The sequence below is a fragment of the Lontra canadensis genome, unplaced genomic scaffold (assembly GCF_010015895.1).
Source record: "Lontra canadensis isolate GAN:19392208 unplaced genomic scaffold, GSC_riverotter_1.0 scaffold17, whole genome shotgun sequence".
Lineage (NCBI taxonomy): Eukaryota > Metazoa > Chordata > Mammalia > Carnivora > Mustelidae > Lontra > Lontra canadensis.
This window is the reverse complement of record NW_022631011.1, coordinates 25,972,443-25,990,561: the sequence shown is the minus strand read 5'-3', so window position 1 is coordinate 25,990,561 and position 18,119 is coordinate 25,972,443. Positions and strand designations below refer to the sequence as shown.

At 35.2% G+C, this 18,119-nt stretch overlaps 1 protein-coding gene and 1 pseudogene across 4 annotated transcripts in view; one reads left to right on the top strand and one right to left on the bottom strand.

The window, feature by feature from the left end:
- METTL4 (methyltransferase like 4) overlaps positions 1–11,352 on the top strand; it is a 43,170-nt gene extending 31,818 nt beyond the window's left edge. For all 4 annotated transcript variants that reach the window (XM_032859818.1, XM_032859816.1, XM_032859819.1 and 1 more), the window contains exons 7-10: positions 416–590; positions 2,920–3,026; positions 3,410–3,501; positions 9,609–11,352. In XM_032859818.1, the coding sequence (XP_032715709.1) occupies positions 416–590; positions 2,920–3,026; positions 3,410–3,501; positions 9,609–9,754 (520 nt within the window). In that variant the 3' untranslated portion in view covers positions 9,755–11,352. The remainder of the gene's footprint in view (positions 1–415; positions 591–2,919; positions 3,027–3,409; positions 3,502–9,608) is intronic.
- LOC116868964 lies at positions 3,718–4,363 on the bottom strand (annotated as a pseudogene).
- Positions 11,353–18,119: the final 6,767 nt, after the last annotated feature.

Genomic DNA, 18,119 nt, shown 5'->3' with positions numbered 1-18,119 from the left:
GCAGGATAATAAATTGAGGGTTGAAAATATAGTAGAATATTGAGAGAGCAGTTTGAAGACTCACCGTGATGGGGGTCTCTGTGTAAAATACAGATTATGGAAACCAAACAGTGGTATTTGCTTCATTTTGAATGGGGGAAAGGATTTTAGTGAAATTGCTGAAATGTAATACATTTAGAAATGATAAAGATAGCTAGCCTGACAATTTTATACTATTAAAAATGAAAAGTGGTTAATTCTGACTTGCTTGTAATAATGTGTCCACTGGGTGTCGCTGTGGCTTCATGTTTAGTTATACAAATAACTAGGTATAGGGGCTTTGTGTCTGTGGAGTCAATATTACACGGGTCTTCTGTCTGCTTATTTTTCCTTTTTGCAGTGAATTTTGCTGATATCACTTTCTGTTTATTTTTAGGTACAGCTATTTATCACCACTGCAAATAAAGCAGATACCTATTCCTAAACTGGCGGCTCCAAACTGTCTTGTTATTACCTGGGTGACCAATAGACAGAAGCACCTACGTTTTGTAAAGGAAGAACTTTATCCTTCTTGGTCTGTTGAGATAGTTGCTGAGTGGCACTGGGTAAAAGTAAGTTGAAAAAGTAACTTATTTGTTCATATAGTGTGACATATAAGTCACATAAATGTAGCATCTAATTTTTAACACTTAACATGTCACTGCTCTATTCCTTCAAAACAATCTATTTAAAACTTTTACCATACTACGTTTTTTCTTTTTGATGCTAAATACTTATATCTTCTTATTATCAAAGGCTCTTTACTTTTTGTTCTCTTTTTGTAGTAGAGTCTCAAACTGCTGGCCTTAGGAAATATTTGATTCAGGGAGCGATAACTGGATGACATTCTAAAAAGCTCTGATGTCTGTAGTTTAAAAAACAACAACAAAAAAACTTTGGAGAATCTGTCAGTAAACATTGAAATAGTGTTGTCCTTCATCTTCTTGCTCTTTACGCATCCACAATTTGAAAAGTCACCCTTTTTGAGTTCTTTCCTGAGTTTTTTTTTTTTTTTCTTTTTTCTTATGTTGCTGGGCATGGGAGGGAGAATAGCTAACCCAGCACAGAAGAGATGGGAAAGAACCAAGAACCTTACGTACTTTAAATTTTAACTTAAGTCCTCAGTGTCTTATGTGCCGCTAGGCCTCCTTTTGAAAGAAGTAACTCAGCTCTTGGATTGGTTGAATGATCTTTAGTATCTCTGTTTACTATAAGAACCAAAAAATACAGAAAAATAAGGCATCAGTTCAGAGTCCATTAGACATCCGTTTAAAGATGCATTGTCTACTTGATGAATTTTGCAAAAGCCCTCCTACGTCTTAAAAAGATAAGCCAACTTGTTATCGATTGAATGTTTAGTATTTATATAGCTGATATATTCATTTTAGACAGGAGAATTCTGTTTTTATGTACTTTGTATGTATTTTGTGGTCTACTGGAATACCTTCTAAAAAGTGTGTACATTGTTTATTTGCACCTATTTTAATGGACTTAGCAAACAAACATTAACTGTTGTATCTTTGCTTTTAATAGCATACTTTGGGCTTAGCTTTGGTTGATTTGGTATATAGGACATTGATGGCAATATAAAACTCCATTCTACCTTGTACATTATGACAGTTCTTTTATTGTCAGAGATGGGGGCCAAAGTCAGGAAAAGGGTACCTTCTGAAATCCAGTAAATGTTAATACATAAAATCTAAGAGTATTCTACTCATTTGTAGTACTAATCAGTACAAGAGATGATATGATAAGCCCAGAGTTTAAAACAAAAATACAGTGTATTATATGAAATGCTGTTAGGTAACTATTTGTACTGGTATAACAAAAGGGGTAATTTGCATTGAATATAAAATGTATCAAAAGAATAAGAATTTGCCTATATTTATACAGCACTGTGTATAAATAAGAAGAGATACTGTCTCTCCTGGGCCCTAGAGGTGATAATAGGACTTTAATGATTTGGCTTTTTAGTTATCTTGATATTGAGTTAAAGGTTCAACAAATATTCTGTTGGTGAAAATATGTATTTCAGTGGTTAGTTAATAAACTGGTATTGCTATTATCAATTATGTTTTCAGTTTGATTAGCTTTAAGTGAATCTTTGAGAGTATGATCGCTCCAGGGTGAAATGACAAAGTTGAACTTAAGGATTTATAATGCCAAGGGCTTAGACTAAGTATTGTCTATCTTACCAGTCCCTGAGCTTTTTTTAATTACTAATTCTAGCTCTGACAGTTTTTAATGATAGTATATTTTACAAAGTTTAATAAGATGTACTTTATTATAATCCACTTAGTCACATAGTCAGTAATCAATAAGTATTGTTTGAATGAATAAATGAATTAATGATAACATGGTTTCAGGAGTACATTTTTAATGAAAAGTAGATTTTTATGTGTAAGATGATAAAGTGGTATTTAAAATATTTTAGTCCCTTATAGCTGCTTTGTGAAGTGATGCTCACTAGCCATATGTGGCTCTTTAGCACTTGAAATGTGGCTTGTCAAAATTGAATTGATATTAAGTGTAAGATACACATTGGCTTTCAAACACTTAGTATGAAAGAAAAAAATGTAATATACCTCAATAACTTTTTGAATTTATTACATATTGAAATAGTATTTTGGTTATGTGAGACTAAGCAAAATACATAATTATAATTACTTCCTCATTCTTCTTACTTTTTAAAATGTTTAATATTAGTAGAAAATTTAAATTACACATGTGGCTTGCATTTGTGGCTTACATTACATTTTTTTGGATAGCACTAGCCTAAAGGTTTAATTTCTTTTTCTTTGGTAGAAACTGTGTAGTGATAGGAAAAAAGCCAAACCCTTTCCTGGATATTTACAGATGTATGGTTTTATTTTGTTTTGTATTTTGTCTCTTTCCTATCAGATCACCAATTCAGGAGAGTTTGTGTTCCCATTAGATTCTCCACACAAAAAGCCTTATGAAGGTCTTATACTGGGGAGAGTTCATGAAAAAACTGCTGTACCATTAAGGTAGGAAAGGTGATTTTTCCAAATTGTATAAATGTATGCATTTGTATATTTTATAATATTAATAGTACAGTATAGATCATTAACTTTCCTTAATTTTTACATTTTTGAAAATCTGGAAATGGCTTAAACCAGAAAAGTGTGAATGATATGGCACATGAAATTTTATATTATCTTTTGTTTTATCTAGTGTGTAACTTCATTATATTGAAGAAAAGGAAATTTTCAGTAATGTCTCAGTACTTAAATTGCTGATTTCCTTTATTGCTTCTATTCTTGAGTTTATTTTAAAATTCAGATTCTGGAAAAGAATCAAGGCAACTATGGCTTATGTATGAAAAATTGTCCTTAAAATATAATTTATTTTGTTGTTTTGTTTTAATTAGGAATGAAGATGTAAAAGTACTTTCCATTCCAGATCACAAGTTAATTGTCAGTGTGCCCTGTACTCTTCATTCCCATAAGCCACCTCTTGCTGGTATGTTTTTATAAAATAGAATTTTTATGACATCTGCAAATTGAAAAAAGAATTGAATTTATTATTTGAGTGGTGTTGAGATTTGGAAACTAAATGGATGTTTTATTTTCATTAATATTCTAAAATTCATAGCAGAATTTGTGAATAGTACTTTTTATTTGTTTTGTTACAAAAGCTTTATTGTTTTCATTTGGTCCATGACTTGGGAGATGGCTCTATGATGGTTAAAGGGCTGGCTAGTGGCTGCGGGGAGAGGCACAGGCAGAAGCTCTGACATCAGGGGGATGTGGAGGTGCCCCTCAAAGGCTGCTGGGCTCTGGAAGCTTCTAGTTGTGCTTGAGGGTGAGCCTTTTGAAGAGATACTTGACTGGCCCAGCCCAGCCTTGGGCCAGCCACCAGCCAACCCGTGGAGGTTAGTCAGGTGGTCACCCAAGTTTTTGATGAGTTTTGCCTCCTCATCTGGAAGTGGCTCTCCAGGAAGTCCCACAGATGGGGATTTGTGTGGGTAGAACCCAGAGCATGCATATCTAGAAGGGCCTGGTTCAGGTTCTTCTTCAGGGCCATGCATCTTCCATGGCATTCATGGCTTTGCCTCACTCATCTTGGGAGGGCTTCTTCATGTTTTGAAAAAAGGTGTGGCTGTTGCACTAGTTTTGCATCTTCCAAGAGATGCCTGGCAACTTGAGGTAGAAGTGCCTAGGCCTTCTGGAGTCACATTGTTACAATCCAAATAGAAGCCCTGAGAGGTGAAGGAGGTCTGCAAATTCAGGTTGACCAGACAGTTAACAGGGGCCTCCGCCTTGGGAGGATAATTCTGAGGAATCTAGGAGCTCATCGTTGGTCAGCAATAAGGATCTAACCACAAGAAATGAGGTGGGCTGGTCTTGGAAGTTGTTGCTGGAGAGGAGATTGGAAGGTGGTTGGAGAGTAGTCAGAGACTGGAAGAAGGGGGTCTCTGGGTCTGTTCCATCCAAAGACTGTTGAACAAGATTGTTGAACTGTTGAAACAAGAGGTAGGTTTGTGGGATTGCCAGCTGCGCTGTGTAGATTAGTTTCATTTCACTTTTGCTTTTCCTTTTATACCAATTTTTTAGGTTTCCCTTATTATATTGGTTGTTACTCCCTTACTGTCCTTGATAGACTGAAGACTGATGGGGCATCTAAGGACTGTAGTTCTACTAGGGGCTTTATTTCACTCTATCCCTTGCTTGTTCTGAGACCAGGAGCTCAGAATAGGAGTCAGAGAGAGATAGTTAGAATCTCCTTGATACTTGGTAGAGATTCAGTTTTATGTTGAGGTAGTGTTGCTTTTCTGAATGATTAGAAAGGTAATTGCTGCAGCCTAGAATTCTTACTAGCCTTAGTGCTTTAATATAATGTTCATTATTCAATGAAACTAAGCAGCAAGGAATAATGGAAAGTTTTGGCTTTGGAGATTGACTAACATGGATTTGAATTCTGGCTCTGCTACTTTATGAGTTACTCATAAATAACAATTTTTTACCTCAAAGTCCTCATTTAAAGAGAAACTAATGGTATTTGATTTTTTTAGAGTTGTTTAATCTTTTAAGATTTTTATTTATTTATTTATTTATTTATTTTTTTGACAGACAGAGATCACAAGTAGGCAGAGAAGCAGGCAGAGAGAGAGGAGGAAGCAGGCTCCGGGCTGAGCAGAGAGCCTGATGCGGGGCTCGATCCCAGAACCCCGGGATCATGACCTAAGCCGAAGGCAGAGGCTTTAACCCACTGAGCCACCCAGGCGCCCCTGTTTAATCTTTTAGAGTTAAGATTGCTTATAATATATTTGAAATTGTATAGGATATAGTGGAAGCTCCGTAAATGCTAAATTTTTCAAGTATGAGTTTAAAGAAATAGGAATGTAGGGGCACCTGGGTGGCTCAGTGGCTTAAGTGTTTGACTCTTGATTTTGGCTCAGATCATGATCCTCAGGGTCATGAAATCAAGCCCCCATCTCAGGCTTCTCATTGGGCATGGAGCCTGCTTCAGATTCTCTCTCTCCCTTTCTCTGTGCTTTCCCCACCCCCAAATAAGAATGTAAATGACATACTCAATTTGTGATTGTTTCCTATTCAAAAAATTTTTTGAGGAATATCTTTTTTATTAATTTGGTGATTCCTGCTTAAAAAACCCAAAACTTTAAAGCTGCCACTCAGGAAAACTACAGGGTCCCCAGCCTATCTATTATTTTGTAGAATATGGGATAGTTCATGAGCTAGAATACATGGGAAAGTGAATACAGATTCCCAAGGTAATTTTTATTGATTGCGCTTAGGATTTCTGTTATCTTAAATTGCTTACGTGGAAGAGTTTGTAGTGTTACTTCATTTGAGAAATATTCAGATGTGTACCTGATGATCCATTCTTTGACTTAGAGGCATGCTGAGTGAATAATCATCTTTAAGCTTTGTACTGTCATAGACTGTTCATTGCATTAAATATTAGTGAATTAAATGAGAAGTGAGATTGCACTGTTCTTTGAGAAAAAAATCATGTTTGGTACATTATTCAATGTACCAAAACAGTATTCAGTGGAGGGAATCTAATTTGTATTCTTCTCATTTGAATTTTCTTTATCATTCAGTGAGTATCAAAGCATAATTTAGTATTTGTCTTAGAGCTTATTTTTTTACTTTTAAAAATCTAAAAGCTAAAACCCAACCTTTCATTCTCAAATTACAGTTAAACTGTTTATCAATTATTTTTAAATAGGATAAAATTATGTTTAAAGATTAATCTAAGAAACAGGGTTTTAAAATAGTAGGTAAAAATTAGTCTTTTATTAATCCTAAAAAAATTAGTCTTAACATCCCGTATCTATGAGGTGCAGTTCTGCCATATGCCCAGTAGAGGGCAGCACAAACATTTTTTAAAGGATTGAGACCCTTTATTTATTTATTTATTTATTTTTAAAGATTTTTACTTATTTGACAGACAGATCACAAGTAGGCAGAGAGGCAGGCAGAGAGAGAGGAGGAGGAGGAGGCAGGCTCCCTGCTGAGCAGAGAGCCCGATGTGAGGCTCGATCCCAGGACCCTGGAATCATGACCTGAGCCGAAGGCAGAGGCTTTTGACCACTGAGCCACCCAGGCACCCTAGATTGAGACCCTTTAAAAAGAAGAGTCAGATTTTGGGGGCGGGGGAAATCCACATTACTTGACATATAATCCTTATGTTTTGATTAGGTGGTGGTAGACAGGAAGTATTTATAATCCTATATTTTTGAATTTATGTTACTGTGTAGCAAGTACATGTATTTTTAGGTATAGAGCTATAGAAATTAAAGCCATCAGAAAATAATTTCTGCATTGTATTTTACTCTGAAATCGTAACTCTAGGATTTGGGATAGTACATGTTCTATATGTAATGCTTAGAGCTTTTACATGTAAATGTTCTTAAGCTGTTTTATGCAAATTGATAAAATGAAATGTTCTCTCTCGCTTCTAGAAGCACCAAGATTTTTTTTTAAATTTGATTTATTGCTGCATTTACTCTGTTTTTAAATTTTGAAGTTTCCTGCCACAGATTAAAAGATAAACCATCAATAACTATGCCTTGTAATCTAACATTATAAATGTATATAAAGTTTAAAGATTTAAAAGTATTTGGATCAAAATTGTTTTTTTTATATTTTACTTTGGAGGAATTTCCACTCCTTTTCTACTTTACTCACTAACAGTTTCTATCTGAAGAGTGAAACAGTTTGATGAGATTCTGTGCACTGTTTTGAGCCCCTTCTCCCCTAGCCCTGCCCTTTGTTTCCAGAGCAAAAGGGGAATGACTGGCTCTGTGTGCATTATTTCCTCCTCTTTGATTAGAAGTGTGTTTTGCTAATGTCAGATGTTATATAATTATCTAAGTATATGTGTATGTCATATTCATACTTTATACATTTGAATTTACTTTTTAAAAATTGAGATATAATTGACATATACCATTGTTTTAGTTTCAGGTGTACAACATAATGATTTGATGGTATATATAGAGAGAAATGATCACCAATCACAATATGTATAGGTAACATTTATTACCACACAGAGCTACAAATTTTTTTCTTTGTGATTAGAACTTTTAAGATCTTGAGTTTACTTTTAAACTGATATTTAAAATTAGTAAGAGTAAGACATTTCCATTCATTTGCTTTTATTTCTTTTGTTTTGTTTTGAAATGTAGTTAACATTTTAAAAGTATTACTCCTTTACTTTCTATTTTTCTCAAACAGAAAGGAAAAAAAAACCATGCAGAAATGAGTTACATGTAGAAAGTAGGAGGTAGTAAATGGGTTTCAGTTTTATGTACTATAGTTGTCAATTCCCAAGTGCCTGGCCATCTTTTTCTACTAGATTGTGTACTCTTTTTTTTTTTTAATTTTATTTATTTATTTGACAGACAGAGATCACAAGTAGTTGGAGAGGCAGGCAGAGAGAGAGGAGGAAGCAGGCTCCCCGCTGAGCAGAGAGCCCGATATGGGGCTCGACTCCAGGACTCAGATCATGACTCGAGCCGAAGGCAGAGGCTTAATCCACTGAGCCATACAGGTGCCCCTAGATTGTGTACTCTTAGGAAACATGGGTATCTGTTTCCTTTGTTAAGTTCCATAGCACTGATTATAGTGGCTGTTTAGAATAGTAAACATTTTTGACTGGCTGACTCCTGCCCATTTAGACTCCAGATTATGGTTCCAGAATAGAGTTGCTAATGTATTATACCAAAACACTGAACAAACAGGCAAACACGCAAAACCTTGCTTCAGTATAACCTTAGACCACATTAAAAGTGAATTGAGGTTGGTAAGGCATTGAATTCATGGAGAAAAAATGGAGAAGTGATATAAGTTTATTGTCCTCTAAGGCTCTGGGGAAATCTTTCTCTTTCAGGTTTAATAATTTTTAATTATACACTTATGAAAGGACTAGAACTCTCACGCTAGCATCTCCTAAAAGCTATTGAAGCCCAAATTTGACTGCAGTTGGATTATAGACAATGAATGCTTTAAGTTCTTTGATTTTTGATAAACAGGACCAATATTTTTATAAACAGTTATTTTTCTGTGAGGGTGATTGGAGAACATTATGAACATAAAATTTTATATACTTTTTATTTTAAACTTTATCTATGTCAAGTACTCCTAAGGAATACTCACTGTTCCTAAAGGGAATTTGATAAATTTCTTCTAAGCTCAATCTTGTATGGTAATTAAGAACTACATTTAAAAAATGCTCTTCTAGGACTCTTCATCCCTAAATTGTTATTTTCATGCCCACTTCATGTAATGGTTAATGTAGCTAACCAGCAACAATCAAAGTTAAATTGATTTAAATATTTGCAATCCAAATGAACATGTGCTTAAAAAAAAAGCTTCTATGGTATTTTCTTTCTGTTACTGTGTATCATAGCATTTAATCAACATATGTTTGAGGTACCTTTTTCCTGATAAAATATAATTTTTAGTAGTTATTGATACATTGCATAAGGACTACTTACTTGTGGAAATATATGGTGAAATTTTAGGTAAAAAGGATCTATAATTTGGGAATGATGGAATGTGCTACCAAGTTATAGCTACGAAAGTGTTTTATTTGTTAGTTATATGTGTTCAATATTTTTATCGGTATCCAGTTCTTCATTTACTGCTCTTTCACTAATATATTGCTAGCATAGCATTATATTTTATCTCAGTTTTTAAAAGTGGGTTATTTTTGTGTTGTTCCTATATACTTCTTTTTCACACACAGATTACATTTATTAAAAAATAAAGTTAGTATTGAGCAGATATATCAGCAGTATTGGAAAACTGAAAAGTCACCTGTGAGGGTGTTGAAATTCTTTTTTCTCATCCACAAGTGAAAACTGATAAATCAGGACTCCTGAAATTTCTGATACTGTGTTTCCAATCTCAGGAGTGCTTATTTCAAATGATTTATAACTATAAATAACAAAGCCTATGATGAAATCCTTGAAATTAATTAGCTGTCTCCCCACATTTTTTTAAGGAAATCTTCTTGTTTTTCTGCTTTAAAATGCTAAAAGGAAATTGATTCCTTTCTTAATAATAATTTTTGTGTTTTTTCTCTTTTTTGGACAGAGGTTCTAAAAGACTATGTCAAGCCACATGGGGAATATTTGGAATTGTTTGCTCGAAATTTACAGCCAGGTTGGACTAGCTGGGGCAATGAAGTTCTCAAATTTCAACACGTGGATTATTTTGTTGCTCTGCAGTCTAGAAGCTGACTATGATCTTAAAGTTGTGATTTTCTTCAGTTTTCCTTACCCCTTTTTCCCTCATTCTAATGGATATTTCGCTTTCTTACCAACCAGTATGCTTAGAAATGTAAATAGTATTTGGTTTCTGTGCAGAAGACCAGAAGTGACTAGTCTTTATGTAATTTTGAGATGAATTTACTTCAGTTGCACCAGTATTCCCCATTATTCCAGGTTCACTGCAAATAAAGAGGTAAGCAGTTAGAAAAATGACAAGACTTTGTTATCGAAAAAGTTCGGAAAGCATGCACTGTGGACCAGAGGTCATAATTCTGTCAATAGATGTGTTTTATTTGGCTCATATGGTGTTGTAAAAGAAATTTGAACCATCATTCCGAAAAATCGGGAAATTTCACATAAAGTGTAGATTTTTGCTTTACTTTAAACATCAGAAGCTCTGGCTGCACTGCAGTCTGTATTCTTTCTGGGCATGTCAGTAGGACCCAGTGGTTGCAGCTCACTTGGGAAGAGACATGGGCTCTGCAGTTTACCACAGTAACACTTGCTCCGTGCCACTCGCTTGTGTTGTCTACTTGGCCTCTGTGCAACCCAAATTTCTGACTTCTGGTATACTGTTACATTCTGGAAAAATATTGAGAGACCTACCAAGTACCTCATCATTGTACTGAGCTTATCCTTTATGGAGGGTTTTAAATTGCATTCAAGATCACTCTTCAAGTACTTCTTAGTTTTGCTTGTTTTTTTAGAAGATTTAAAAAGTATTTCTTATAATAATGTCAGAAGATAACACTGCTTATCATTTGAAAGATATTTATATTATTTACAGATTTTCCATAAATATTTTTTTACTAAATAAAATACTTTTTACTGATATTATTTGAAAAGCATGCTGATTTATTGTGTATAAGCTTTTTAAAAATTGAGATACAATTTCACATAAACTTCTCCAATTTTTACTATAGGGTTCAATGAGTTTAGAAAACGTATGTATGGTTGTCTGTCTACCACCATATTCATGATATAGAACATTTTCTTCACCTCCAGAATTCATGTGTCCAATTATAGTCAGTCTCTTCCTCCCACCCCTGGCCTTTGGTGAAGAATGATTTGTTTTCTATTATTAGTTTTGCTTTTTTAGAATTTTATATAAACAATCATAGAATATGTAACTTATTGTATCTGGCTTCTTTCACTTAGCATTTTGACAAAAGTATTTATATAATTTACAGCTTTTCTACAAATAGTTATCTGCTAAATAAAATGTTAGATTGAAATGGTTATATGACAGGGTTGCCAATATGTTTACTGATTTTGCCAATGAAAGATGTTATTTTTCAAGTTTGTTCATTCTTTGAGCGTGTGAATATAGTATTATAGGGTTAACTTTATATTTATAGGGATATTCTAACTTGTTACTGGAATGGAAAAAAAGGTATTAAACATGAAGCAAACATCTCACAACCTCATTTGAAACTCTTTCCAGCTCTTGTAGTATTTATAGATTTTATATAATTTATGGAAACATTTTATCCTCACCAAGGTTTTGGATCTTTATTTTTGCACCACAAATACTGATACTTGAGGGAAAAAGAGAGAGGATTTTTCACTGAATGTGGTGTTCAAGACACAGAGGTGGGTTTTTTTTTTTTTTTTTTTTTTTTTTTAGTTTAGGTTGTAATCTTAGCTCTGTTCCTAAATCATACAACCTGTAGGCCTTGTTTGTAATGACTGTTTAATTATTTGGCTCTTTTTTGAACAAAGGATGGTTCTGGAAAATGAAATAATCACATACCTTGTGAGAACAGGAAGGCCAGAGTAAGAGCATTCAACTTTGTTTGACTTCATTACCAGAGTTGTAGCCAACTGACCTAATGAACTTTATTATTTGTTTAATGTTTTAAGATATCTTCATTCGGAGATTTTTTAAAAAAGATTTTATTTATTTATTTGACAGAGAGCGAGACAGTGAGAGAGGGAACATAAACAGGAGGAGTGGGAGAGGGAGAAGCAGGCTTTCCGCTGAGCAGAGAGCCCCATGCAGGGCTGGATCCCCGGACCCTGGGATCATGACCTGAGCAGAAGGCAGAGGCTTAAATGACTGAGCCGTCCAGGTGCCCCTCATTCAGAGATTTTTTATTGCTTTTAAAACCTGTAAGGATTTTGTTTTCTGTCATATTCTTTTTACAGACTCAAAGTCTTTTAGGACTCTTAGAAATGCTTAGCCAAAGGGATAGAGCTAATGTTTGTTCAATAGTGTGTGTTACTCTTTGCTATGCTTTTTACATTTTATTGCATTTAATCCTTGTACAGTCCTGAGAGATATTATTTCCATTTAATAGTCGAGAAAACTGAGGTGAAGGAGACTATTTTGTCCTAAAACCTTAGTGAGTATTAGAACTAGGATTAGAATGCATAGCTCCCTGACTTCTGAGCCCTAGAGTTTTGTTTGATTTGGACTTACCTGGAGGCCATGCAATCACAGTTGGCATCCTGAGCAACCACACAAAAAGCCATTTCACCCACACATAGTTAACAGTGGACACCACACTCAAGAAACTTTGGGGAATCTTGCCTCAGAAGATTGTATCCTTAAAATTCATGGCCTTTCTTTTGACATTCTTTCACCTTCCTGTTCAGGGTCCATTAGAGTAAAATCACAGAGCATGTAACTACTTTTTTGGGAGCAGATCCTCTTTAACTTGGTCCTTTCTGTCTTCCTTTCTCAGAAATGGGAAATAATAATACTTATTTCTGAAGTTGTTATGAGGATTAAATGAGTTAACACATGTAAGGTATTTGGAATATTTTAAGCAATCTGTGTATGAGCTCTTCACATATTTTTTTAGTTTCAGGTCAAAAAGCTTTTCTTAAACAATCTGTATTCCAATTCAGGGCATTCACCTGAATACTGCCCATGGAGTTTTTCTGTCTAAACATCATATTTTCTTGATCTTTTTCTTGAGATCAGATTTCCTAGCTTACACCTTGTTTCATACATGAGGAAGCTTTGAAACCCATCATTTCCATTGTGGTCTTGCCTAGAAACAAGTAATTGAAAATTAAAACAAAGGCCCCATCTAGCTTTTGGGCTTCAGCTCGTGTCTCTGAACTTCATAGTTACTGTACATTGTTCTTTGATGACTTCCATAGGTGGTTAATTGGTGGCCTTTCTCATATTTCTTCTATATTCAGAAACTTTAATTTTGGTTCAAAATAGATCTGTTACACTTGCAGGACCTTGATTTTTATGTGCACCAGCTGTGGACTGAACATTTGTACCCTCCCAAAATTCACATGCTGAAACTCTAACCCTCAATGTGATAATATTTAGGGGTGGGGCCTTTGGGAGGCAATTAAGGTCAGATTAGGTTGTCAGCATGGGGCCCTCATGATAGGATTAATTAGCCTTATAAAAAGAAACATGGGATCTCAGTCTCTGGATGCAAGCACCAACAAAAGGTCAGATGAGGACATAACCAGGAAGATGGCTTACAGGGAACCTGACCATGCTGACACCTGATCTTGAACTTTGAACCTCCTGAACCCCAAAGAATAAATGTTGATGGTAATTTTTATAGTAGCCTGGGACTGACTGAGACAGCCTTCAAAGGGATTTTCTTGTTGATAAGATACCTACCAAGTAAATAAGGCCTTTTTCTTTGGATGGTCTGAAAGTGAGAATAGGTTTTCTTCTTGGATGTCAACATTTGAGCTCCCTCAAAAAAGCCAGTGTCACTGTGGGCTGTTGTCTTCTTGAAGGAGGACAGAGACATTAGTCCATGACTCAGGTCTGGGCCTTGCCTCAACTGCTACCTTGCTCTCTCCTTGCTGTAGGCTGTATTTGCCTTGTCCTATTCTAGTCCTCCAAGTACTATGACTCAAACTCTTTCTTATTAGAATACCAAATTCACCTTTTCAGGTTTGGTACCTTAGAGACATATCTTTAGTGAATTTTTATATTTCAGCTTCAGTGAGACTTTGGGTTTTCTACTGATAGTGATTCAGAGGAAGATTATAATCACATTAAAGGGCCTTCCCTTCCCTGGAGATGCTCATCAGTTCACCTCATTTGACTCATATCACCACTGGCCTACCACACCCTGGGAAGCACCACAGGCCCATTGGCATAGTTCTCTGGTTATCAGAGTGCTTTTACTTCAATTATGTCATTTTACCCTCAAAGCAGTTTTATGAAGTTGTAGTTATAATGAGAGAACAAGTTCATAGAGGCTAGCTGACATAGGTAATAAGTGATAACCAGGACTTGAATTCTGATTCCTAAATTAAGGCACTTTATGTTGTATAATGTTTGTTAATGAACTTGAGATCTTACTAATAAGCTCATTAGCTGTTAATGAGAGGATCCATTGGGTAGCCTGAAGCAAATTTAGAATGGTTCGTATATATATCATCCAAACATACCTTTCTCAATATATGATATCATATATGATGTATGTATGTATGTATCTATCTATTGATATAGAATATCAATATATGATAAGTTATTAACACACTAGTTTTCATTAAAGATTTTAGTGACATTGATTGAACTGATAGCCACAATGCCATTCAGAACCACTCAGAATCAGGCTGTAAAACCCTTTGACATAAGTTATTAGCATATTTACTATGCAGTTCTGTGTTCCTTAATTAGATAGCCATTTTCAGTTCACATTTTTAAGGAAACTTATGCAAAAATACAGATTTGGATTTGAAGATGGCTATTCAAGTAGTAAGAAAGGAGAGATTAAATAAGTTAAGTGTAGGCGCAAATTATTTTATGTACCATGGTGATCTGTTAGCAGTGTTTGGATGTATGGACCAGTCCAGAACTACGCAGATGGTCTTAATTCATGGTTCTATTAACTAGTCCAGCTTGAAAGCAAGTCAGATTACCATGATAACTCCACAATCAGCCTTTTCCCTTAAATATTCCTAAGAGTTAACCTAAGTCTTCTGGGACTTCTGTGAACTTGAGGGGAACTTCTTGGTCTTTTTCAGTAGCAGTCCAAGACCTTGGGACCATATAAAAACAAATTGATCCCTAGGGGTGGAGAACATGAGGAAACTATTTTTTCATTTACTTTCTCTGATCGGGCTTTGGCCCAATTACTAGATAACTGCGACACAACAATGGGATAACTTTGGATGACAACTAGGGCAAATGAATGGTCACTTACGCTCAACAGTGTTAAATCATTTTTGGGCAGTATCTTTAAGGAAAAACACAAGGCACCCAGCTGATTTTTAGCTGCTTCTCCCCAAATTGCCCACACAGATCCTGATTATTAGTCAAACTAGACTGTTCTTTGTTATTTGACTTTAGGACTCTGTGCTGTTGCTTATGACTCTTCCTCAGTTGGGAAAAAACTAGGCTGTGGGATCAGCTGGATCTATATTTTGAGTCTTGATATTCATCTTCTGAGTGACTGAATAATTATTTAAACTATGCCTTCCTGTTTTCTGAGGAATAAGTAGGCTAATCTTTGGGCTTTGTAAGATTATTATGAAGATGAAGTGAAATAATGTATATGAAGTTGCCTAGCATATGACCTGGTACTTAGAAGTTATTCAATATATATGCTTATTTCTCTTTATTTACAGTCTTCCTGACAACTTGTCTTAACTTCATGATCCACTTTTCCCATCCCCTAAAAGAAGGCTTTTATTCTAGCTCTGAGAGCCGCTTTTCACATGTGTGGATTATCCAGATAGGTTTTCCCTCACATTTATCACGGAAAGAGAAAAGTGGTTAATTCTTTAGGTAGCTCACTGAAAAAAAAAAAATAAGCTTTTTATCCTCTGGAACACCTTATCAGAGGAGGACAATCTTTTATTTATGTTTCTCCTTCCAGCATACCTGAACTGCCCATATTAATGAATGAATGAATGAACCCTTGGCTTTCAAGTATCTTTGAATTCTGTTGAGTAGCTAAGACTTGCATAAAAAACCATTACAGCATAACAAACCACAGTGTACAAAGATTAAGTGGTGGAATAGACAGAAAGTGATGCAGAAGTTTAGAGAAGCAGATCATAGAGATCACTAAGCAATGTGAGAAATAGCGAGCAAACCAAGTCCTGATTAAATTTTGGTTTATTCTCTAGCCATAATGACGTTACTAGATAGTAGGCAGCTAAAATATGTGAGTTCAGAAGAATTACAAAGAAAGCATTTTACTCTTTGTAGATTGTAAAAAATTAAAATATTTTATTTCTCTAGAAATATAGAGGATAATAGTACATGCAATTTATTCTATCAGTTTGTTAGAACAGGAGTTTCTACTTCTCTGTATTTTCCACCTTTTGAATGAAAATGTTATTTGGGCATTTTTTTCTAGAGTTGTCTTATAGGATTATTTTTATTATTTTACAGCTGTACTGAGGTATAATTGGTGTAAATAAATTGCACATACTTAACAATGTAAAGTTTAATGAACTTTGACTTAGATGTATACCCGTGAAGCTACCATCACAAACAAGATAATAAACATAATCTCCCAAGATTTTGTCAAAGCCCTGTATATCCGTCTTCTGTAAGTACCCCTGTACATTTTATCCCTACACAATCTAGCCAAGTGAACTTCAGGCAGACTTCCTTGATTAGACTTCAGTGCGAGTTCAGTAAAGGTTAGCAGTCACCTTGGCTCCCAGCTGTTGGCTGCACCCTCTGAGCTCTGGTCCAATTCTCTTGACTTTTGTTTTCATCCTTTGAGTTATCCTCCCTTTTCTATGAAAGGTAGCATGTGTTTACAGCTGACTTCTTTTAACAGCTTGCTTCCTGTCAGTATAATTTGGGAGATATGACAGCCTTCTTTTCATTTTATACACTCTCCCTTTGAGTCCAAGCTGGTATCATTTCTGTTGGCATAAATTCTCAAGAACCTTGTGGATCTTGTTTGGAACCTTTTTTTTAAAAGATGCTTTTTATTAACTTGGGGAAGTTCTATTCCTATTGTTTTGAGAGTTTTTATCATGACTATATGCTGTATTTCATTAGATATCTTTTCTGTGTCAATTGATAAGATCATATGATTTTTCTTCTTTAGCTTGTTAATATGACATATTACATTTATTGGTTTTCAAATTATGAGGTAGCCTTTCAAACTAAATAAATCCTTCTAGGATGAGGTCTGTAATTTTTTTCCCTACAGTGCTGTTTTTGGTTTGCTAATGTTTACTAAACCCAAGATTATTTGCATTTCCTGGAATTTTTTTCTTCTAGAAGTTTTATACAATTTGGTTTATGATCTATTTATAGTTATTTTTATGTGTAGTGTGAGGTAAAGGTCAATGTTTATTTTTTTCCAAATGTATAGCCAATTAATATAGCATTAATGGTTATAATATTTCTTTTCTGCTACTGAATTGCATTGGCATCTTGGTTGAAAACAATTGACAGAGATATGTGGATCTATTTCCAGATTCTTAGTTTTGTTCCGCTGAACTATGTCTTTTTTTTTTTTTTCATATTTCCTTAGTTTGTATCTTTTTTTTTTTTAATTAATTTTATTTTTTATAAACATATATTTTTTTCCCCAGGGGTACAGGTCTGTGAATCGCCAGGTTTACACACTTCACAGCATTCACCATAGCACATACCCTCCCCAATGTCCATAACCCCACCCTCCCTCTCCTAATCCACCTCCTCCCAGCAACCCTCAGTTTGTTTTGTGAGATTAAGAGTCACTTATGGTTTATCTCCCTCCCAATCCCATCTTGCTTCATTTACTCTTCTCCTAACCCCTTAACCCCCCATGTTGCTTCTCCTCTCCCTCATATCAGGGAGATCATATGATAGTTGTCTTTCTCCGATTGACTTATTTTGCTAAGCATGATACCCTCTAGTTCCATCCACATCGTTGCAAAAGGCAAGATTTCATTTCTTTTGATGGCTGCATAGTATTCCATTGTGTATATATACCACATCTTCTTTATCCATTCGTCTGTTGATGGACATCTAGGTTCTTTCCATAGTTTGGCTATTGTAGACATTGCTGCTATAAACATTCGGGTGCACGTGCCCCTTCGGATCACTACGTTTGTATCTTTAGGGTAAATACCCAGCAGTGCAATTGCTGGGTCATAGGGTAGTTCTATTTTCAACATTTTGAGGAACCTCCATGCTGTTTTCCAGAGTGGTTGCACCAGCTTGCATTCCCACCAACAGTGTAGGAGGGTTCCCCTTTCTCCGCATCCTCGCCAGCATCTGTCATTTCCGGACTTGTTAATTTTAGCCATTCTGACTGGTGTGAGGTGGTATCTCATTGTGGTTTTGATTTGTACTTCCCTGATGCCGAGTGATATGGAGCACTTTTTCATGTGTCTGTTGGCCATCTGGATGTCTTCTTTGCAGAAATGTCTGTTCATGTCT